General features: G+C 39.4%; 1 protein-coding gene across 1 annotated transcript in view; it reads left to right on the forward strand.

Moving 5' to 3' along the window:
- Window positions 1–24123, forward strand: part of LOC106085193 (tripeptidyl-peptidase 2) — a 237803-nt gene that overhangs the window by 198178 nt on the left and 15502 nt on the right. Inside the window, exon 15 of the mRNA XM_059368489.1 lies at window positions 7397–7856. Within this exon, the coding sequence (XP_059224472.1) occupies window positions 7397–7856 (460 nt within the window). The remainder of the gene's footprint in view (window positions 1–7396; window positions 7857–24123) is intronic.

The raw sequence follows: 24123 nt of genomic DNA on the forward strand, positions 1-24123 counted from the left end.
TGGTCTCGCTAGGATTCGAACCCAGGCATTTAGTGTCCTAGGTGGACATGCTAACCTCTGCGCTACGGTGGTTTTTCCAAAAAAAAAAAACACACATACAATTCAGAAAAAAGCATGAAATGTTTATTTGAATCGATAGTATGATCCATATAATTTAATTCCATTGTTACGCGTGCAGTGTGGCATGTGGCATCGTCTTGTTGATACCAATATGTCATGCTAGTCACGCTCTTGCATTTTGGACCATTCACAGTTACGTTACAATTCGCATCATCTTTGAAGAAGTACGGTCCAATGATGTCACCAGCCTATAAGCCGCAACAAACTGACTTTTCCTGGATGCATTGGTAGCTCTTGCAATGCTTATGGCTGATCTTCACTCCAAAATCGACAATTCTGCTTATTAACGTATCCATTGAGCCAGAAATAGAAAAAAAAACATGTAAAATGTAAAAACGGTCCCGCTCATCATTCAAAGTTAGGTTTCGATTCGCATCATCTTTGAAGAAATACAATGATGCCACCACAGCCCATAGACCGCACCAATCTGTGGCTTTTTATACCCTCCACCATAGGATGGAGGTATACTAATTTCGCCATTCGAAATATGCGTCTGAGACCCCATAATGTATATATATCCTTGATCGTCATGTTATTTAAGTTCGTCTGCCCGTCCGTCCGTCTGCCTGTCCGTCCGTCTGCCTGTCCGTCCGTCTGTCTGTCAAAAGCACGCTAACCACTGAACTAGTAAAGCTAGCCGCTTGAAATTTTGCACAAAAACTGTTTATTAGCGTAGGTCGGTTAGGATTATAAATGGGCCAAATCGGTCCATGTTTATATATAGCTGCCATATAAACCGATCATGGGTCTTGACTTCTTGAGCCTCTAGAGGGCGCAATTCTTATCCGATTTGAATGAAATTTTGCACGTAGAGTTTTGGTATCACTTCCAACAACTGTGTTAAGTATGATTCAAATCGGATCATAATCTGGTATAGATGCCATATAAACCGATCTTGGGTCTTGACTTCTTGAGCCTCTAGAGGACGCAATTTTTGTCCGATTTGACTGAAATTTTGCACGTAGAGTTTTGGTACCACTTCCAACAACTGTGTTAAGTATGATTCAAATCGGTTCATAATCTGGCATAGCTGTCTTATAAACCGATCTTGGATCTAGTCTTCTTGAGCCAATAGAGCGCACAAATCTCATTCGATTTGGCTGAAATTTTGCATGAGGTGTTTTGTTATGACTTCCAATAATTGTGTTAAGTATGGGGTAAATCGGTACATAACCTGATATAGCTGCCATATAAACCGATCTGGGATCTTGACTTCTTGAGCCTCTAGAGGACGCAATTCTCATCCGATTTGGCAGAAATTTTGTACAACGGCTTCTCTCATGACCTTCAGCACACGTGTCTAATATGGTCTGAACCGATCAATAGCTTGATATAGCTCCCATATAAACCTATGTCCCTATTTTGCTTCTTGAGCCCCTACAAGGCGCAATACTTATCCGAATGATCTGAAATATTACACAATGACGTTTACAATATTCAGCATTAATATATGGTTCGAATCGGACTATAACTTGATATAGCTCCAATAGCATAACAGTTCTTATTCAATATTCTTTGTTTGCTTAAAAAGAGATACTGCGCATAGAACTCGACAAATGCGATCCGTGGTAGAGGGTATATAAGATTCGGGCCGGCCGAACTTAGCATGCTCTTACTTGTTTAGAGTTAGAGTAAATATAAGGGGTGATTTTAAAGAGCTATAGGAAAGTTAAAAAAAACACTTAAAAATCAGAGAAATGCATGAAATCTTTATTTGAATCGATAGTACGTTCCAAGTTGTTTCAATGACCTTTCAATATGACCTTTTTATTCGCGTAGGTCGGTTAGGATTGTAAATGGGCCAAATCGGTCCATGTTTTGATATAGCTGCCATATAAACCGATCATGGGTCTTGACTTCTTGAGCCTCTAGAGGGCGCAATTCTTATCCGATTTGAATGACATTTTGCACGTAGAGTTTTGGTACCACTTCCAACAACTGTGTTAAGTATGATTCAAATCGGATCATAATCTGGTATTGCTGCCACATAAACTGATCTTGGGTCTTGACTTCTTGAGCCTCTAGAGGGCACAATTCTCATCCGATTCGACTGAAATTTTGCACGTAGAGTTTTGGTGTCACTTCCAACAAATGCGCTAAGTATGGTTGAAATCGGTCCTTGTTTTAATATAGCTGCGATATAAACCGATCTTGGGTCTTGACTTCTTGAGCCTCTAGAGGGCGCAATTCTTATCCGATTTGATTGAAATTTTGCACATAGTGTTTTGGTATCACTTCCAACAACTGCGCTAAGTTTGGTTGAAATCGGTCCATGTTTTCATATAGCTGTCATATAAACCGATCTTGGGTCTTGACTTCTTGAGCCTCTAGAGGACGCAATTTTCGTCCGATTTGACTGAAATTTTGCACGTAGAGTTTTGGTACCACTTTCAACAACTGTGTTAAGTATGATTCAAATCGGTTCATAATCTGGCATAGCTGTCGTATAAACCGATCTTGGATGTAGACTTCTTGAGCCAATAGAGCGCACAAATCTCATTCGATTTGGCTGAAATTTTGCATGAGGTGTTCTGTTATTACTTCCAATAATTGTGCTAAGTATGGGGCAAATCGGTACATAACCTGATATAGCTGCCATATAAACCGATCTGGGATCTTGACTTCTTGAGCCTCTAGAGGACGCAATTCTCATCCGATTTGGCAGAAATTTTGTACAACAGCTTCTCTCATGACCTTCAACACACGTGTCTAATATGGTCTGAATCGATCAATAGCTTGATATAGCTCCCTTATAAACCTATGTCCCGATTTTGCTTCGTGAGCCGTTACAAAGAGCAATACTTAACCGAATAAACTGAAATATTACACAATGACTACTACAATATTCAGCATTCATTGATATGTCCAAATCGGACTATAACTTGATATAGCTCCAATATCATAACAGTTATTTTTCAATATTCTTTGTTTGCCCAAAAAGAGATACCGCGCATAGAACTCGACAAATGCGATCCGTGGTGGAGGGTATATAAGATTCGGTCCGGCCGAACCTATCATGCTCTTACTTGTTTAGAGTATAGACAAAGTAAATATAAAGGGTGATTTTTAAAAGCTATAGGAAAGTTAAAAAAACACTTAAAAATCAGAAAAATGCATGAAATCTTTATTTGAATCGATAGTACGTTCCATACAGTTTAATGTTTAAAGATTATTTTATGCAAATGTTGACCGTGACTGCGCCTCAAATGGTCCATCCGCTTAGTCCAATTTTGGAATACTCTTTCTAACATTTCGGCCGGTATCTGACGAATAAATGCTTCAATGTTGTCTTCCAATGCGTCAATTGAAGCGGGCTTGTCTGTATAGAAATGACCTTTAACATAGCTCTACAACAAATAGTCTAAAGGTGTTAAATCTCACGATCTAGTCGGCCAATTGACCGGTCCCGAACGTAAAATAAAATGTTTACCGAACTCGTCCCTCAATAACTCCATTGCTACGCGTGCTGTGTGGCATTGTCTTGTTGAAACCATATGTCGTGCTAGTCACGCTCTTGCATTTTGGGCAAAAAAAAAGTTGGATATCATCTCACTGTAGCGCTCACCATTCATAGTTACACTACGATTCGCATCATCTTTGAAGAAGTACGGTCCAATGATGCCACCAGCCCATAAACCGCACCAAACTGTGACTTTTTCTGAATGACTTGGTAGCTCTTGAAATGCTTCTGGCTGATCTTCACTCCAAAATCGACAACTCTGCTTATTTACGTATTTATTGAGCCAAAAATAAGAAAAACATGTAAAATGTAAAAACGGTAGCGCTCACAATTCACAGTTAGAATACCATTCGCATCGTCTTTGAAGAAGTACGATCCAATGATGCCACCAGCCCATAAACCGCACTAATCTGTAAGTTGTAGGCCAGAAGCTCGATTTTGATTTTACTCCTCTAGTTTCTTGAACAAATTTTCTTAGTATTCCTCGTCGATTTCGATATTTCGATAGACATACCCTAGTTTACATTCAATGGACCGCCCTTGTTCGTTGCGTCCACAGGTTGCGAATAGTGGAATGCTCCTATAGTCCTTCCCGGCGGCCACCGTAGTGCTGGGAAAAGCATCTCTGCCTATCACTCTTTACAATGTAAAAAGCGTGCTAAGTTCGGCCGGACCGAATCTTATATACCCTCCACCATGGATTGCATTTGTCAAGTTGTTTCAATGACCTTTCAATATGAGTCGTGGAGGCCACCGCAGCGCAGAGGTTAACATGTCCGCCTATGACTATCGAATCCTGGCGAGACCATCAGAAAAAATTTCATCGGTGGTTTTCCCCTCCTAATACTGGTAACATTTGTGAGCTACTAAGCCATGTAAAACTTATCTTTAAAGAGATGTCGCACTGCGGCACGTCCTATATGAAAAATTTCAACCCAATTGTATAAGGATTGCACCCTCTAGAAGCCCAAGAAATCTAATCGGGAGATAGGTTTATATGGCAGCTATATCAGGTTATAGAATGATTTAGACCATACTTAGCACAGCTGTTGGAAGCCATAACAAAACACCTCATACAAAATGTCAGCCAAATCGGCAAAAAATTGGGCCTTCTAGAAGCTAAAGAAGTAAAGACCCAAGATCGGTTTATATGGCGACTATATCAGGTTATAGATGGATTTGTACCATACTTGGCACAGTTGATTGGAAATCAAACCAAAACACCACATGCAAAATTTTAGTCAAATCGGACGAGAATTGAGCCCTCTAGAGGCCCAAGAAGTCAAGACCCAAGCACAAGAACTTAAGCTCCTAGGCTTGGAAATGGTTTGTACATATGTGTGCCCACCACTGGTGCAAACTAAAACACACACGATGCTCAATCCGCAATGTCTAGCTTTATGCAACACTTAGGAAATCGTTAAGTTTACTAAGGGATAGACTTAGCTCGTATATCTGATCTTCATAGATATTTTCTGTTCCCATTCATCAGCTTCAGTTACTAGTTAAATTGATTTCAATTAACAGACCTCTCATCCCACAGGCCTCCAATCCCACCGACCTGCCTTCCCACAGGCCTCCTATCCCACCGATTGACATCCCACCGACCTGCCATCCCACGGACCTACCATCCCACCGACCTACCATCCCACATACCTCCCATCCCACAGACCTCCCATCCCACAGACCCCCCATCCCATAGACCTCCCATTCCACCGACCTGCAATCCCACCGACCTGTCATCCTACCGACCTGCCATCCCACCGACCTGTCATCCCACCGACCTGCCATCCCACCGACCTGCTATCTCACCGACCTACCATCCCACATACCTCCCATCCCACAGACCTCCCATTCCACAGACCTCCCATCCCACAGACCTCCCAGACCTCAACTGCCTTTTGTCATTTCTCCAATAGATCATTAATGTTATCGACGTCTTGGATGAAGTCTTTCAAAATTTCCTCCTTCTACTGGTACAGGCTTAAAAAAGTCGTCAACGCCCGACTGTCATTTCCCACATTGTTTTTATACCCTCCACCATAAGATGGGGGGTATACTAATTTCGTCATTCTGTTTGTAACTACTCGAAATATTCGTCTGAGACCCCATAAAGTATATATATTCTTGATCGTCGCGACATTTTATGTCGATCTAGCCATGTCCGTCCGTCTGTCCGTCCGTCCGTCCGTCCGTCCGTCCGTCCGTCCGTCCGTCCGTCCGTCCGTCCGTCCGTCCGTCCGTCCGTCCGTCCGTCCGTCTGTCTGTCGAAAGCACGCTAACTTCCGAAGGAGTAAAGCTAGCCGCTTGAAATTTTGCACAAATACTTCTTATTAGTGTAGGTCGGTTGGTATTGTAAATGGGCCATATCGGTCCATGTTTTGATATAGCTGCCATATAAACCGATCTTGGGTCTTGACTTCTTGAGCCTGTAGGGTGCGCAATTCTTATCCGATTGGAATGAAATTTTGCATGACGTGTTTTGCTATGATATCCAACAACTGTGCCAAGTATGGTTGAAATCGGTTCATAACCTGATATAGCTGCCATATAAACCGATCTTGGGTCTTGACTTCTTGAGCCTCTAGCGTGCGCAATTCTTATCCGATCAGAATGAAATTTTGCACGACGTGTTTTGTTATGATATCCAACAAGTGTGCCAAGTATGGTTCAAATCGGTCCATAACCTGATATAGCTGCCATATAAACCGATCTTGGGTCTTGACTTCTTGAGCCTGTAGAGTGCGCAATTCTTATCCGATTGGAATGAAATTTTGCATGACGTGTTTTGCTATGATATCCAACAACAGCGCCAAGTATGGTTCAAATCGGTCCATAACATGATATAGCTAGCATTTAAACCGATCTTGGGTCTTGACTTCTTGACCCTCTAGAGGGCGCAATTCTTATCCGATTGGAATGGAATTTCGCACGACGTGTTTTGTTATGATACCCAACAACTGTGCCAAGTATGGTTCAAATCGGTCCATAACCTGATATAGCTACCATATAAACCGATCTTGGGTCTTGACTTCTTGACCCTCTAGAGGGCACAATTCTTATCCGATTTGAATGAATTTTTGCACGAAGTATTTCGTTATGATATCCAACAACTGTGCCAAGTATGGTTCAAATCGGTTCATAACCTGATATAGCTGTCATATAAACAGATCTGGGGATTTGACTTCTTGAGCTTCTAGAGGGCGCAATTCCTATCCGATTTGGCTGAAATTTTGCATGACGTATTTTATTTTTACTTTCAACAACTGTGTCAAATAAGGTTCAAATCGGTTCATAACCTGATATAGCTGCCATATAAACCGATCTGGGATCTTGACTTCTTGACCCCTAGAGGTCGCAATTATTATCCGATATGCCTGAAATTTTGTACGATGGATACTCTCATGACCATCAACAAACGTTTTTATTATGGTCTGAATCGGTCTATAGCCCGATACAGATTCCATATAAATCGTTCTCTCTATTTTACTTCGTAAGCCCCAATGGGCGCAATTCTTATACGAATTAGCTAAAATTTTACACAGGTCTCCAACATATAATTTAATTGTCGTCCGAACCGGACCATATCTTGATATCGTTTTAATAGCAGAGCAACTCTTTTCTTATATCCTTTTTTGCCTAAGAAGAGATGCCAGGAAAAGAACTCGACAAATGCGATCCATGGTGGAGGGTATATAAGATTCGGCCCGGCCGAACTTAGCACGCTTTTACTTGTTTTTTCTTTTTTGTATTGCCATACTCGAACATTTTTATCTCATTTTCATTTTCTCGTTTTTCTTACTCTTTGTCATGCAGATCTGGAGAAGGCTGAAAAAATCTACGAGGACATAATTGCTGGACATCCCAAACATTTGGCTGCTCATTTACTCCTCATCCAGAACATTGAATCATCATCTGAGTTGAAGGCACAATATCCGTTTACATTTGCCAAGTCATTAAATGCAACGAACAGCAAACACCAGCACACCCAGCACAGTCCTAGCAGTGATGGCCATAATGCAGTGGCTTCAGGATCATCGGCAGCGGCTGGAGGACCAGAGGACTCAACATCATCATCATCTGGCTCAAGCACCACCACCACCACCACCACCGCCACTGAGGATAAACAAAAGGAAGATAATCAAAAATTGCGCAATGCTCTCGAACGCATTGTTTTGTTGGCGGACAATGTCATTAGGGATACCGATAAAGATGCATTGTTGGCATACTATGGCATTAAATGCGATACTCGTCCTGATGCCGCAAAGATTAAAACGTAAGTTGCTGCACACAACACTCAGTGTTGCTACTATTACAGATATCGCCTAACGAATTCACATTGTTATGAAAACGAATGAAGGGTAAGAGACAGAGATAGAGACAGAGAGAGAGAGAGAGAGAGACGTTTTGGGGGCAAACCAGGATAAACGTTTAACGTAACGAATCTAAAGACCCAAAGTATCCTTGGAATCTCCAGTTGCCATATGCTACAGGCTACAAAAATCATTGGGTGTGTTTTTGTTGCCAACATTTCTGGGAAAAATGCACATTTATATGAACTGCTTGAACAAATGTTGCATACATTTAGGCGCTGTGTAAATGTCGAGGCTGTTCTACGAAATAATTTATTTTTGGCCATGCTTATATTGACGAAGCAAATGTTTGCGAATGAAAATTACAAAATTTTCAAAAATCTTATTTCCAGGAAATTGTTTGAGAAAAATATGAAACTTTTTAGAAGAAATCAATTTTAGGAACACTTTTGGGGAGAAAAAATTAAAAAAAAAATAACTTTCGATTAAAATGAAATTTAAACAAAAATTAATTATCCAAACAAATTAAATATTCAACAAAATTTCCTGCAAAATCTAATTTTGACAAAGCTTTGTATGAATATAAAATTTGGAAATAGTATTATGCAAATAATTTTTTTTTTTAATTTGGGCTTCATTTTTTTGCCCATCACCATAGATTGGAGGTATACTATTTCTAGTCATTCCGTTGGTAACACCTCGAAAACTTGATCTGCGGCCCCATAAAGTATATTTATTCTGCATCGTCTTGACACTAAGTCGATCTTTGAAAATCACGATAGCGAATGTATAAAGCTAGCCGTTTGGAATTTTGCCCAGACACTTGTTGTCGATTTAGTTTGTTAGAGATTGAAAATGGACCAGTTTAGATTAAGATATAGCTCTCATTCAATTTGAATACTTGAGCCCCTAGAAATTGCAATTATTATCTGATTGAGCTGAATTTTGGCACATGGTGCTCTCTCTCAAATCGGTGTATAGTCATAACAAAAATCGGTCATGCAAAATTTCAGCCAAATTGCATAGGAATTGCTCCCTGCAGAGGCTCAAGAAGTCAGGACCCCAGATCGGTTTATATGGCAGCTATATCAGGTTATGAACCAATTTCTACTATTCTTAGCACAGTTGTTAAAAGTCATAACAAAACACCTCATGCAAAATTTCAGCCAAATCGGAAAGGAATTGCGCACTCTAGGCGCTCAAGAAGTCAAGACCCCAGATAGGTTTTTATGACAGCTATATCAGGTTATGGACCGATTTGAACTATACTCAGCACAGTTGTTGGAAGTCACAATAAAACACCTCATGCAAAATTTCAGCAAAATCGGATAAGAATTGTGCTCTCCAGCGGCTCAAGAAGTCAAGATCCCAAATCGGTTTATATGACAGCTATTTCAGGTTATGGACCGATTTGAACTATACTCAGCACAGTTGTTGCAAGGCACAATATGCAAAATTTCAGCCAAATCGGATAAGAATTGTGCCCTCCAGCGGCTCAAGAAGTCAAGATCCCATATCGGTTTATGTGGCAGCTATATCAAAACGTGGACCGATATAGCCCATTTACAATCGCAACCGACCTACACTTTACTCCTTCGAAAGTTAGCGTGCTTTCGACAGACAGACGGACGGACATACGGACGGACGGACGGACATGGCTAGCTGGACTTTCATGACGATCAAGAATATATATACTCTATGGGGTCTTACACGAATATTTCAAGGAGTTACAAACAGAATGACGAAATTAGTTTACCCCCATCCTATGGTGGAGGGTATGAAAACAAATCAAGAAGCACGCTTTGATATATAAAAAAGATTTATTTTAATTTGACCAATATTATATATTAAAGGAACATTTCGTACTACAATACTTTTAGATTTTTTTATTTTTATTTTTAGAAAAGTTTCAAAGAAGTTTCCGTGTATATTTGTTTCTCCGAAAAAACCCCTTTTAAGCTTATTTCACATATATGCGCCTAAAAGTATGCACCAAATATTTGTTTAACCTAAATGTAGACCTTAAACAAAATTTTGCTTCCATTGACCTTTTGTATCATGTAAAACTCCCACGCTTATCCCAAGATAATGTGGTTGCCTTCAAATTTTAAAATTTAATTCAAATGTCTGCGATAGGAAAACCTGCCTATTGTGTAGGCGGTGTGGTACACCAGTCATATTTGTAATACGTACATGCTGATACCACTTTTATGTACAGGGAATAATAATTATTTGTGGTGTGTTCGGATAATGATCCAGCTACTGGTGCTTTCAATTCTGTGTTGCTATTGCGCCCCCCCGCCCACCTTTATGGTGTCCCTGGTGCTTCTGTGCATTTTACTAACTAGCATTTTAATTGTGATGTGAGAGGAGATAGCAAATGTGGAAAACAGGAAATGTAAACACATTAACGGCAAATAAACCCATAATCATAAGTCGTATACAAGTAGCACGCGTCGTGGGCCACCCCAGCTGGTACCACAGCAGCAGCAGCAGCAGCAACTCGGTTTGCCTAGTGCAATATGGAGCCCAGCCGATGGACCAAAGAAGCAACCAGTCATCCAGGCAATAACAATACCAACAACAACAGCAACACCATAGCAAACAAGTAAAGTGTAATTATCCACATTGTCCTGGAGTCCTTGCTGCTGCTGTTGCTATCTTTGCTTGCAACAAAGTCCTTTGAATCCTTTTGTAGCCAACTCACCAACAAAAGGCAACAAGCAATCGACAAAAGGAAACTTCTTATTACGGGGACGTGAGAAAAAGCCACTCTTACCGAGGCACACACCCATACGCATATAAGCGTAGAGGTGTTTAATTTACTCAACCTACTCCTTGGCAGTCAGTCCAATAAGTAAACATAAAATCAAAACAAACAACTTAACATTTTCATTTGTTGTTGTTTTTGTGTATTTTTTGTTTTTTTTTTTTTTTTGCCTACCTCCTCGTAGTCATCGTCGGCAAAATGTAAGCCCACTTTTCTTTTCCCTTCCTGTTGGCGGAAAAGACCCCCAACAATACCCACTCGTTGAGGTAGGAAAGAAAAACTTGAGGAGGAAAAAGAAGAACAAGAGCAGGGGACAATGATATCGAATAAAAATTATATTCATTTATGGCGCCAACATTGTCACTGTTATCAACAACAGCCGGCAGAGATTCGTCAATGTTAAACTCTCACTCGCTCTCCCATGGACTCTCTATGAACGCTCTAGCATTAGAGTTTGCGCTAATTTTTTTAAGGCATGAGAGAGAATTTTATTAAATTTATGTACGAGTATCATGCAATATTTTTATTACATTGCCAAAAGTGAGAGGATAACTTTTTGCGAGAGTATAACTTACGGTGGGAGCATAACTTTTGCTCTCTCTCACGCACACTTCTTCTCTTTTTTGAACGGAAACGGAAATAACTTCAAACACTTGAGAAAACCGCCAAATGATTTTAGGCGCGGATGTTTTCAAAATAAATATTGAGAGCATATGCATAGAGGTTGTAGATAAGAATGGGAAAACTCTGGGTTATGCCTTCATCCCATCAGCATGATGGCATAACAAACACAACAAGAATGTTATAATAAAGAAAATATTATTAAAAGTGGATACGTGGAATCTTTCTAGTGTCTTTGCAATGTTCAAGTCCTACACTGAACTCGGAAGCAAAAAATCTTTACAAAATATTTCCATGTATGAGATATTTGAGGAGGCATGAACGTAGAGGTATATTCAACGATTTGCAACTTATTAAACATGAATCTCAAAAGGTCTTGTAAAATTCATTCTTTATAAATTCAAACCGCCAAGAAAGCGACAGAATCGCTAAAAAGATAAAATCGCCAAAGCAATATAATCTCTAAAGCGATAGAATTGCTAAAGCGATAAAATCGCTAAAATGATGCAATCACTTAGGCGATAGAAAGAATCGCTAAGCTATGGTATAATGTAAGTGATAAAATCGTATAGGAGATAGAATCGCATAAGCTATAGAAACGTAACAGTCATAATGTCGCGTAAGCGATACAATCTTGCGAGTGATAGAATCGTCCGAGCCACGAAATCGTTAAAGTGAACGAATTGCGAAGGAATCGCATTAACAAGAGAATTACGAAAGAGTGAATCAGAGCGAAATCCAATTTCAGTATTAATTGATATGGCCAAATAAGAACACCGATAGAATAGCACAAACGGTAGAAAAGCGTAAGCGATTGAGTCGCATAAGCGATTGAGTCGCATAAGCAATTGAGTCGCATAAGCGATTGAGTCCCGTAAGCGAATGAGTCGATAGAGGAAACGATGGAAGCGGAGGAGTCGCATTAGCGATTCAGTCGCGTGTAAGCGATTGATTTACGTAAGCATTGGAGTCGCGTAAGCGATGGAGTATCATAAGCAATTGAGTCATGTAAGTGATTGTGTCGCGTAAACGATTGTGTCGCGTAAGCGAATGTGTCGCGTAAGCGATTGTGTCGCGTAAACGATTGTGTCGCGTAAGCGAATGTGTCGCGTAAGCGATTGTGTCGCGTAGGCGATTGTGTCGTGTAAGTGATTGAGTCGCGTAAGCGATTGTGTCGCATAAGCGATTGTGTCGCATAAGCGATTGTGTCGCATAAGCGATTGTGTCGCATAAGCGATTGTGTCGCATAAGCGATTGTGTCGCATAAGCGAGTGTGTCGCTTCCCATGAACATTCTGTTGAGGAACAGGGGCAAACTTCTTACATATGAAGGAGTGCAGTCCGATTCAAGTTTTAAGTTCAATGATAAGGGGCTCCCTTTTTATTGCCGAGTCCGAACGACGTGCCGCAGTGCGACACCTCTTTTGAGGAGAAGTTTTTACATGGCATAGTACCTCGCAAATGTCGCCAACATTAGGAGAGGATAACCATCGCTAAAAATTTTATAATGGTCTCTCCAGGATTCGAACCCAGTCGTTCAGCGTCATAGGCGGACATGCTAACCTTTGCGCTACGGTGGCCTCCTCAGTAACAGGAGTTACTTCATATCAATTAGTGCTGTCCGATTAAAGTTTAAGCCTTTTTTATGCCGAGTCCGTACGGCGAGCGACATCACTTGGTAGAGAAGTTTTAACATGGCAGGATACCTCATAATTGTAGCCAGCATTAGTAAGGGGATTATGGGGTCTCAGACGAATATTTCGAGTAGTTACAAACAAAATGACGAAATTAGTATGCCCCATCCTATGGTGTAGGGTATAAAAAGTATGTGTGCAAAATTTCAAGCGAATTGCTTTATGGTCTGCAAGCTATTGACATGACTAGGTGCACTTTCAAATTCATGACAAAATAGCCCGCCATTTGCTAGTGGTGAATATAAAACACGTTACAAATGTCAGATTTTAAATTTCAAACCAACAGCCATTTAACATTTGTAGACCGTAACACCGTTCTTGCAGTTTTACTCTGTTCGTGTATGAGAGAAAAAAAGCGAAATAACATTTTTTAGCATTCTATAAAAATCTTTTGCTTACTCTCACTACAAAGAGAAGATGACTCTCTAAGAGAGCAAAACAAGGAATACTTTCGTCAAGTTGAGCAGCTCTCCCATTACTATGTTAATCCCGATTTTGGTGACATCCTTTAAATGTTGTGGCTAAGCTGGTGGTAGCAGCTCGTGGCTGGATGTTTGTGTGCAAAAAGCGAAAAAGTATGTTTGAGCGTTGTTCGTTTTTAGCTGTCGTCGTCGTCATCGTCATCGTCTGCACAAAAAAGTATTTAACCTTCATTCATATGGGTTTTGGTTTGAAAATGTGGGTAATGTAATGTTAACCTCGTCAAGGATATATACAATGGAGGTCCTGGAAAGAAAGAACGTCAAAGCAAGCACGCACTCACACTTATACACACACGCACACATAGAAAACCAGCAGCAGTGGTACCCGGTACATATGGAAGTGTATGCAGTGTTTTGTTCCATTGTTTATTTGTGTGTCAGTGTGTGCATGTGTGTGTGTGTGTGTGTGTGTGGGTTTGCTCAGCAATCGCATGTTCTTCGAGTACATGATGTGGTTTTGCTTTTGTTGGCCGTGGTCGTGGCGGTGACAGTGACGTTGATGGTATTGGTCTTGGTGGCGATTGGTGTTGGTTGGTCTCTTGTTAATATTTTTGATACATGTGCCAGTTTGTGAATTTGCTATGCTCTTGTCTTGTCAAGCTCTTCCGATGTATTTTTGTTTTGTTTTTGTTTTTATTGTCCCCCCTCATGTTCGCTGTGTGTCCATCCCTATATCCCTGATGATGTTGAGCTAAGCACACACAAGTGAAATGAAATTAAACAAATACGTCAATGGCACTTTTATCTCAACACAAACAAATTGTCCTTTTTTCGTTTGTGTGTATCCTCTTGGTCGAAGGCTTAGCCTGAAAGTGTCTCTTAACTCTTTTTCCTTTTTTTTTTTTTGGGGGGCTAAAAAAAGCCAAGCTGTACAGACAGCAATGGCTGGGTAGGACACATGGACATACACACAGTCACACACAATGACAGCAAGTGAATTGGCAGTCTGTCAGTGGGGCATTGAGATAGCGACAAGAAGTCAGTCACTGGGCTAGCTAGCTAGCTAGACACTGGCATGCCCATCAGGCCAGCAGTCAGTCAGCCGGTCAGCCAGGCATGACATTTGTGTTTACCATAATTTAAATTGTAAAGGGTGGTGATTATAGCCAAATAAATGATTGTAGAAATAAATGTTCTTCTCATCGTTCTTATTGTCATCCCAAACCCAGACATATTGTAGTGTAGCAGTGTTGCCAGTCATGTCTATGAAATAATTAGACATCAAATCACTGGAAAATTTTGTGTAGGCATTGGAGAACTTGTTATGTCCACGTAAAGACCAGATTACAAGATTTCGTTTTTTTAATGCTTATTAAATGTTGACATTAATTTTAGTGAATAAAGTGTAACTCGTTGTTGTCGTTTCTCAAAATTCTTAAATTGGTAGAGCGGTTCATTTTGGAGCTGTGTGTTTTCGAACCTTTTTAGACCATACAAAGGATTAGAGGCAAACTTCGCACAAAGCAATGAGTACTGTCCGATTCAAGTTTAGTCTCAATGACAATGTTTAAGACCATACTTAGAGTAAATGTTGGTAGTCATAACAGAAAATGCCCATTTTTTATACCCTCCACCTTAGGATGGGGGTATACTAATTTCGTCATTCTGTTTGTAACACCTCGAAATATGCGTCTAAGACCCTATAAAGTATGTTTGCCCAAAAAGTAATTGCGAATTCTTCATTGCCCAAAAAGTAATTGCGGTTTTTTTTTGTTTGGCATCAATTTTAATATGGAGCCCACAAAGGAGGATTTTCGTCATATTTCACTTTATTATTTCCGTAAAGGAAAAAACGCGGAGCAGGTTGCTAAAAAGTTACGACATGTGTATGGTGATAAAGCCTAAAAAAGGAAGACAGTGTCAAAATTGGTTTCGCAAATTCCGTTCTGGAGATTTTTCACTTAAAGATGAGCCACGTTCAGGTCGGCCAAATGAAGTTGATGATGACCAAATCAAAGCATTAATCGAATTGGATCGTCATGTAACTGAGCGTGAGACAGGAGAGAAGTTAAATATACCAAAATCAACCGTTCATTATCACATAAAAAGTCTTGGACTGGGGAAAAAAGCTTGATATTTGGGTACCACATGTGTTGAAAGAAATTCATTTAACAAACCGAATCAACGCTTGTGATATGCACCTTAAACGCAATGAAGTCGATTCGTTTTTAAAACAAATCATAACTGGAGATGAAAAATGGATTGTTTACAACATCATGGTCCAAGCATGGTGAACCAGCTCAGACCACTTCAAAGGCTGATATCCACCAAAAGAAGGTTATGCTGTCCGTTTGGTGGGATTGGAAGGGTGTGGTATATTTTGAGCTGCTTCCAAGGAACCAAACGATTTATTCGGATGTTTACTGTCAACAATTGGACAAATTGAATACAGCCATCAAGGAGAAGCGACCAGAATTGGTCAATCGTAAAGGTGTCATATTCCACCAGGACAACGCTAGACCGCACACATCTTTGGTCACTCGCCAAAAACTGAGTGAGCTTGGGTGGGAAGTTTTGATGCATCCACCATATAGCCCTGACCTTGCACCATCAGACTACCATTTGCAGAATTCCTTGAATGGTAAAACTTTCGGCAATGATGAGGCAATAAAATCGCACTTGGTTCAGTTTTTTGCAGATAAAGGCCAGAAGTTCTATGAGCGTGGAATACTAAATTTGCCAGGAAGATGGCAAAAGGTTATCGAACAAAATGACAATTATATATTTGATTAAAGTTCATTCTAAATTTTATTAAAAACGCATTTACTTTCTTTTAAAAAAAAACGCAATTACTTTTTGGGCAACCCATATGAGCAGGACAGGGCCCGCTCCGCCTTCTTTTACTTTACATGGCACAAAATGATCCTTTGAAGATTTATTTTTGACAATTAGAGAGCTTTTAGTGAAATACCATGCTATGAAAATAGTATGTGTATATAGTTTGAGAAACAGTATAACAATATAAATGCCTTTCTTTCTTTCTACTCCCAAATACCTTTCATTTGAGCCCCACATTGCCAAGATCGGTTAATATGTATGTCCAATTAAGGGATGTTTTCAGGGGTGAGGTGGTCCCCCACACACTTAGCCCTGAAAAAATATTAGCATCGTACTCTACCCTCAAAAACCATTTTTTTAAACCCCATATTGCCATTGGTCCAATGGGGGAGTTAATGGCATGAGGCGTCCCCCAAACATTTGCCCCTAAAATTGCTTATCAAATTCGTATTCAAATCTCAAATACCTGTCATTTGAGTCATATATTACCATGGTCGGTACATTTTTACTATTTGGGGGTTTTTTTTTGGGGAAGGGGCGGTTCATGGTCCCACTTTTGGATATCAAATTCGCATTGTACTCCCAAATACCTTTGTTTGAGCCCCATATCAATAAATAATTGCTATTTGTGGGGTGTTTTTGGGGAAAGGGTAGACACCCAGAAAATTGGTCCCGAAAGTGGGTATCAATTTCGTGCCCTACTCTCCAATACCTTTCATTTGAGCCCCACATTGACATGGTCGGTAAATATGCCCCATTTAGGGGTGTTTTGGGGAGTGAGGTGGTAGCCCAAACACTTAGCCCTGAAAATATATCAACATCTTGCTCTTCTCTCAAATATCATTTAATTGAACCCCATTGGCCTCAAAATTGAATATCACATATGTTTGCTAATCTCAATTACCTTTTATTTAAACCTCTTATTGCAAAAGTCAGCAAATATGTCCGGTTTGGGGTTTTGGGCCCCAAAAACTACCATATCAAGCTCCACTGCCTTGAAGACTCAAATTGTCTTGGTGAGCAAATATGTCTTATTTGGTGATGGGACGTCCCCTAGACATATGGTCCCGAATGTTGACATAAGATTCGTTGTCTACTCCCAGATACCTATCATTTGAGCCTCATATTCATATTTCCATAGTCGGCAAACATGACCGGTTTGGGGGGATGGGCGGCCACTCAGTGACTTGCCCTTGAAAATATATATCAGATTCGTGTTCTACTCTAAAATACCTCTTATTTGAGCCCCATATAGGAATTGTCAGCAAATATTGGGTTGCCCAAAAAGTAATTGCGGATTTTTTAAAAGAAAGTAAATGCATTTTTAATAAAACTTGGAATGAACTTTAATCAAATATACTTTTTACACTTTTTTTCTAAAAATTTCGCTTAAATCGCACCACCCATCTTCGAAATCTGGGGTTTCTGAAAATTAGGATAAGGGGGAGGGCCCGCTCCCTTTCAGATATCAAAAAATGTAGTAGCCTATTTTTACCACGGGACCATTTCGTATCGAGAAACAAACACAAATTGATTACTAAATATTGGGTTGCCCAAAAAGTAATTGCGGATTTTTTAAAAGAAAGTAAATGCGTTTTTAATAAAACTTAGAATGAACTTTAATCAAATATACTTTTTTACACTTTTTTTCTAAAGCAAGCTAAAAGTAACAGCTGATAACTGACAGAAGAAAGAAAGTCAACGCCGACTACATGAAAAATCCGCAATTACTTTTTGGGCAACCCAATATAAAATTTGTCAAAATTTCGAACCGAACACTGATTTTGGTAATAAAATTCAATGATTTGTAAGCGTTGCTCGTTAGTAAGTCTATTCATGATGAAATGTCAAAGCATACTGAGCATCTTTCTCTTTGACACCATGTCTGAAATCCCACGTGATCTGTCAAATACTAATGCATGAAAATCCTAACCTCAAAAAAATCACCCTTTACATAAGATTTTATTTTTTTTTTCTATAAAAAATCCATTCGCAATGCCTCAAACATTCGTCCATTACACAATGGCAATGAAAGTCTAGTATTTGAACAGTTTTCCAGCTATGGTGAATACCAAGCATGTCTATAGAAATATTTAGTACACTTCAGATTAAACAAGGTATAATCTATAGATGTATAAGAAGCCTTGGGGTTAAAGCCTGCCAGGACTAACTGACAAATTCTTAGAATCCAAACCCCGCTCTAATACCCACCGATCAAACAAGAAGTGCAAAAGTTAAAGCATACCCTGTATGAAAGACTTTCTTTGGTAAGAAGTTGAAGATTTCCGCTATGGCTAACAGAGGAAACTGCAAAGCCAAATTGTCTTGGTGAGCAAATATGTCTTATTTGGTGATGGGACGTCCCCTAGACATATGGTCCCGAATGTTGACATAAGATTCGTTGTCTACTCCCAGATACCTATCATTTGAGCCCCATATTCATATTTCCATAGTCGGCAAACATGACCGGTTTGGGGGGATAGGCGGCCACTCAGTGACTTGCCCTTGAAAATATCAAATTCGTGTTCTACTCTAAAATACCTCTTATTTGAGCCCCATATAGCATTTGTCAACAAATACGTCCTATTTAGGTGGTGTTTTAGGGGGGTGGGGTCGCCCTGTAGACACTTTTCCCGAATATTGATATGAGATTCGTGCTTTACTCCCAAAGACCTTTCATTTGAGCCCCATATTGCTATGGTCGCAAATTTGTCCCCTTTGGGGGGTGTTTTTGGGAAAGAGGTGGACCCCCGGAAACTTGGTCCCACATTTGGATATCAAATTCGTAATCTACTCGCAAATACCATTCATTTGAGTCCCATATTGCCATTGTCGGTATATATGTCCGATTTAGGGGTGTTTTGGGGGTTGGGGGTTGGGTCCCCCAAACACTTGGTCCCACAATTAAGTATCAGATTCGTATTATACTCTTAATTACCTTTCATTTGAGTCCCATATTGTCGTGATTGGTCTATATCTATATTTGGTAGGTTTTGGGGGTGGGGCGTCCCCCCTAGGTGCCCCATCCGAAATTCGGATACCAAATTTTAGGTTATTAAAAGAGAGCACACAAAATTTCGCTTAAAACGCACCACCTATCTTCGAGATCTGGGGTTTCTGAAAATTAGGGTAAGGGGGAGGGTCCGCCCCCCTTCAAATATCAAAAAATGTGGTACCCTATTTTCACCACGGGACCATTTCGTATAGACAAACAAACACAAATTGATTATTAAATATTGGGTTGCCCAAAAAGTAATTGCGGATTTTTTAAAAGAAAGTAAATGCATTTTTAATAAAACTTAGAATGAACTTTAATCAAATATGCTTTTTTACACTTTTTTTTCTAAAGCAAGTTAAAAGTAACAGCTGATAACTGACAGAAGAAAGGAAGTCAACGCCAACTATATGAAAAATCCGCAATTACTTTTTGGGCAACCCAATATATATAAAATTTTATTTATTTTTTTTTTTCTATAAAAAATCTATTCGCAATGCCTCAAACATTCGTTCATTACACAATGACAACGAAAGTCTAGTATTTGAACAGTTTTCCAGCTATGGTGATTACCAAGCATGTCTATAGAAGTAGTATACTTCAGATTTAACAAGGTATAATCTATAGGTGTATAAGAAGCCTTGGGGTTAAAGCCTGCCAGGACTAACTGACTAATTCTTAGAATCCAAACCCCGCTCTAATACCCACCGATCAAACAGGAAGTGCAAAATTTAAAGCATACCCTGTGTAAAAGACTTTCTTTGGTAAGAAGTTGAAGATTTCTGCTATGGCTAACAGAGGAAACTGAAAAGCCAAGACAGCTGAAATTAAATTTTCTAGAAAATTCCTTTGACCATCAAATTTCTCAACAATTTTTCCTTGAATCCAAAGTTTTTAGACATTTTTCCATGAAAATCAAATTTCTGAGAAATATTCTATGAAAATCTAATATAATTTGATGCCATGTGTAAAGAGTTTGTTTTTGTTAACACAACACTCACTTGCTGCGTGCCAACTATAGCCCCAAAATGGCAACTTTGGCCTGTACTTCATTTGTCACATGAGTCCCTCTGCTATGCTGTTACATACATACCTACATATATGGGTGTGTGCTCACATCGTTACATGTGTGACAGATACATACATTTGTTCATACTACTACTACTACAAGAAGACAAATACTGCCGTTGCCGTTACCGCTGCTGCTGCTGCCATACACTTTTGCTGTACAAACATCAATTTGAATGTGTATTAGGAATAACTTTTGCTATGGCTGTCTGACTTGGCGTCACTCAATATATGTCATGTTTTGCAAAAATAACAAATGTTTAAACAACTAATCCTTAAAGGATTTTCTTCTTGCTTTGGCCTGGCTCTCTAGCCTGGCAAGCTGCGTGTGATGTTAAGATGTGCGTGTGAGTGTGTGTGTGTGTTTAAATGGTGTTATGTTCATTTGTCTGTCATGACTATTCTCTCACACACTCTCACTTTAATTGCTCATGTTAAAGATGTTGTCTTTCATGTTGTACTTATTTTGGGGACGACCAAGGCCATGTTTTGCAGTGGGAGTGACATGGGCAGCAGGAGGCAGGACACAGGATGCAGGAAATCCCTCTAACAATCACTTAAATAATAAGTAACCTTTTATGGGCGATTTGTACTACAACACATTCATTTGTAGACAATGAGCCCCTAATTCGGGTCACTAACAAACCAACTACTCCAGCAAACTAACTCCTCTAAAGACTTAATGAACTCGAATGATGGCCAAACAAGGCAATCCATCATCGTCTGAGCCAAAGACATCACTAATTATGGCCCTTAAAAGAAGATGAATAAGTAGACCCAGTGACTGAATGAATGAATGAATGAACCGACTGACTAACAAAAGCAGCCCAGCAAACAAACAAAGTTTCAGCTTTGCCAACTTTTAAGCAAATAATTTGAAATCGTTATCATTGAACTGAGCAAGAGGAAATTGAAAAATGCTTCAGCTAACACGAGCTCCTACGCTAACAGCTCCTACACCACTCTAACCACCATCACCACCACTGCCTTCATCATAACTGCCAGCACTTAATGTGTGTGCGACTGAGTGTTCGATCCCATATTCTGTGAAATGACCATCGAAGCCTTAGGCCCTGTCAGCAGGAGGGTGTCTGGGTTAGCAGCAGCACGAAGTATTATCTGCTGACATTTATTTTTTGAGGTATTAGTATGCATGGCAACGGATATTGAAAAGAAAAGTTCTAATGTCTTAAGCAAAAAAAAAAAGAAGGAAAACACAGGCAAAAACACCAAAACCAACGTTGGAAAACTACTGTAGTAGACTTTTGCTCAACTTGTTTTGCAATTGGAAATTCTGGTCTAGTATGCAAAGAATAAAAGTAGGATTACTCCTCTAACAAGCCTGCTGATTAAATAGAGCTTACCACAAAAACATTTCAAGCGAAAAGGGGTGAATATTAAGCAATTCAAGCGAGAGATAAGAGTCATTACATCAGTTCAAGTTACAAGCAGTTGAACATTAGAACTTTTAAAACTGCATACTGAATAGTTTTTTTTTTTTTTGGGTCAAAAGCTGAAATCTAAAAAGTCTACGTTACAAAAAAAAAATTATGAAAATTTCAAAAAGACAAGTTCGGCCGGGCTGAATCTGGTATACCCTCCACCATGAATCGCATTTGTCGAGTTCTATGCGCGGTGTCTCTGTAAGCAAACAAAGACTATCGAATAAGAACTGTTATGCTATTGGAGCTATATCAAGTTATAGACCGATTCGGACCATAAACGAATGCCGAACATTGTAGAAGTCATTGTGTAATATTTTAGTTCATTCTGATAAGAAATGCGCCTTGTATGGGCTCAAGAAGCAAAATCGGGAGATCGGTTTATGTGGAAGCTGTTACAAGCAATTGATCGATTCAGACCATATAAGATACGCATGTTGAAGGTCACAAGAGAAACCGTTGTACAAAATTTCAGCCAAATCGGATAAGAATTGCGCCCTCTAGAGGCTCAAGAAGTCAAGATCCCAGATCGGTTTATATGGCAGCTATATCAGGTTCAATAGCGATTTACACCATACTTAGCACAGTTATTGGAAGTCATAACAAAACACCTGCCATGACAACATTATGGCAAATTACCCAAAATCTGACGAACCTATGTATATGGGAGCTATATCTTATTCTGAACCGATTCCGAGCAAAGTTCAAAGATAACAAGGTAGTCGTGGAGGAAAGTGTTGTGCAAAATTTTGGCAATATTGGTCAAAGAATGCGCTTGAAGTGGCTCTTGTAGTAAAAATCTGGCGATATACATATATGACAGCTATGTCTAAATCTGGGCCGATTTCTTTGAAATTCATAAGAAAGTCCCTCCTGGAAAATTTCGACAGAATCGGTTAACAGAAGACCATTTTATTGCAATATTACGGCAAATCGGACGAACATATACATGAGAGCTATATCTAAATCTGAACCGATTTCGAGCAGGAGGGATTTTCTCTTGACTCTCAATATTGCTGGTGAATTTCATGGAAATCGGTTCAGATTTAGATATAGCTCTCTTATATATATATATCACCCGATTTTCCTTCCTAGAACCACTGCAAGCACATTTATTGATCAATCTTGCCAAAATTTTGCAAAACGCTTTCCTCGACGACTGCCATAGTATCTGAGGAGTTTGCTCGAAATCGGTTCAGATTTAGGTAAAGCTCCCATATATATGTTCATCCGATTTTGAGAAATATTGCAAAAAAGTGCTCATTTCTAAACTTATTTTCTCGAAATTTGGTAGGAGGCATTTTCTCTTGATTCTCAATGTTACTGGTGAATTTCATAGAAATCGGTTTAGATTTAGATATAGCTCTCATATATATATATCGCCCGATTTTCCTTCCTAGAACCACTGCAAGCGCATTTATTGACCAATCTTGCCAAAATTTTGCAAAACGCTTTCTTTGACGACTACCACAATATACATAGAGTGTGGTCAAAATCGGTTCAGATTTAGATATAGCTCCCATATATATGTTGTTCCGATTTTCAGTAATAATGCAATAAAATGGTCGTTTGTAAACCTATTTTTTCGAATTTTCTCTTGATTCTCAATATTACTAGTGAATTTCGTGGAAATCGGTTCAGATTTAGATATAGCTCTCATATATATATATATATATATTGCCCGATTTTAACTTCTAGAGTCACAGCAAGCGCATTTTTTGACCCATCTTGCCAAAGTTTTGCAAAACGCTTTCTTCGACGACTGCCACAGTATCTGGGGAGTTTGCTCGAAATCGGTTCAGATTTAGATATAGCTCCCATATATATGTTCGTCCGATTTTGAGAAATATTGCAAAAAAGTGCTAATTTGTTAACCGATTCTGTCGAAATTCGGCAGGAAGGATTTTCTTATCACTCTCAACATTACTGGTGAATTTCATTGAAATCGTTTCAGATTTAGATATAGCTCTCATATATATATATCGCTCGATTTTAACTCCTAGAGCCACTGCAAGCTCATTGTTTGACCAATCTTGCCAAAATTTTGCACAACGCTTTCTTGGACGACTACCACATTATCTGAGATGTTTTTTTCGTAATCGGTTCAAAATTAGATATAGCTCCCATATATAGGTTCATCAAATTTTGGGTAATTTGCCATAATGTTGCCATTTGTCAACCGTAGTTTTTACAGTTCGGCCATATTTGCTCGCTGAGGTTCATCAAAATTGGTTTAGAATTGGATATAGGTTCCACATTGTATTTATAGGATAGGTGTAGGGTATTATACAGTCGGCACGGGCCGACTTTTGCCCTTCCTTACTGGTTTTTTTCTGTTGTGTTTTTGTTTTTTTTACAACTATCTATAATTTTAATTCTAT

This window comes from Stomoxys calcitrans, chromosome 5, assembly GCF_963082655.1.
Source record: "Stomoxys calcitrans chromosome 5, idStoCalc2.1, whole genome shotgun sequence".
Taxonomy (NCBI): domain Eukaryota; kingdom Metazoa; phylum Arthropoda; class Insecta; order Diptera; family Muscidae; genus Stomoxys; species Stomoxys calcitrans.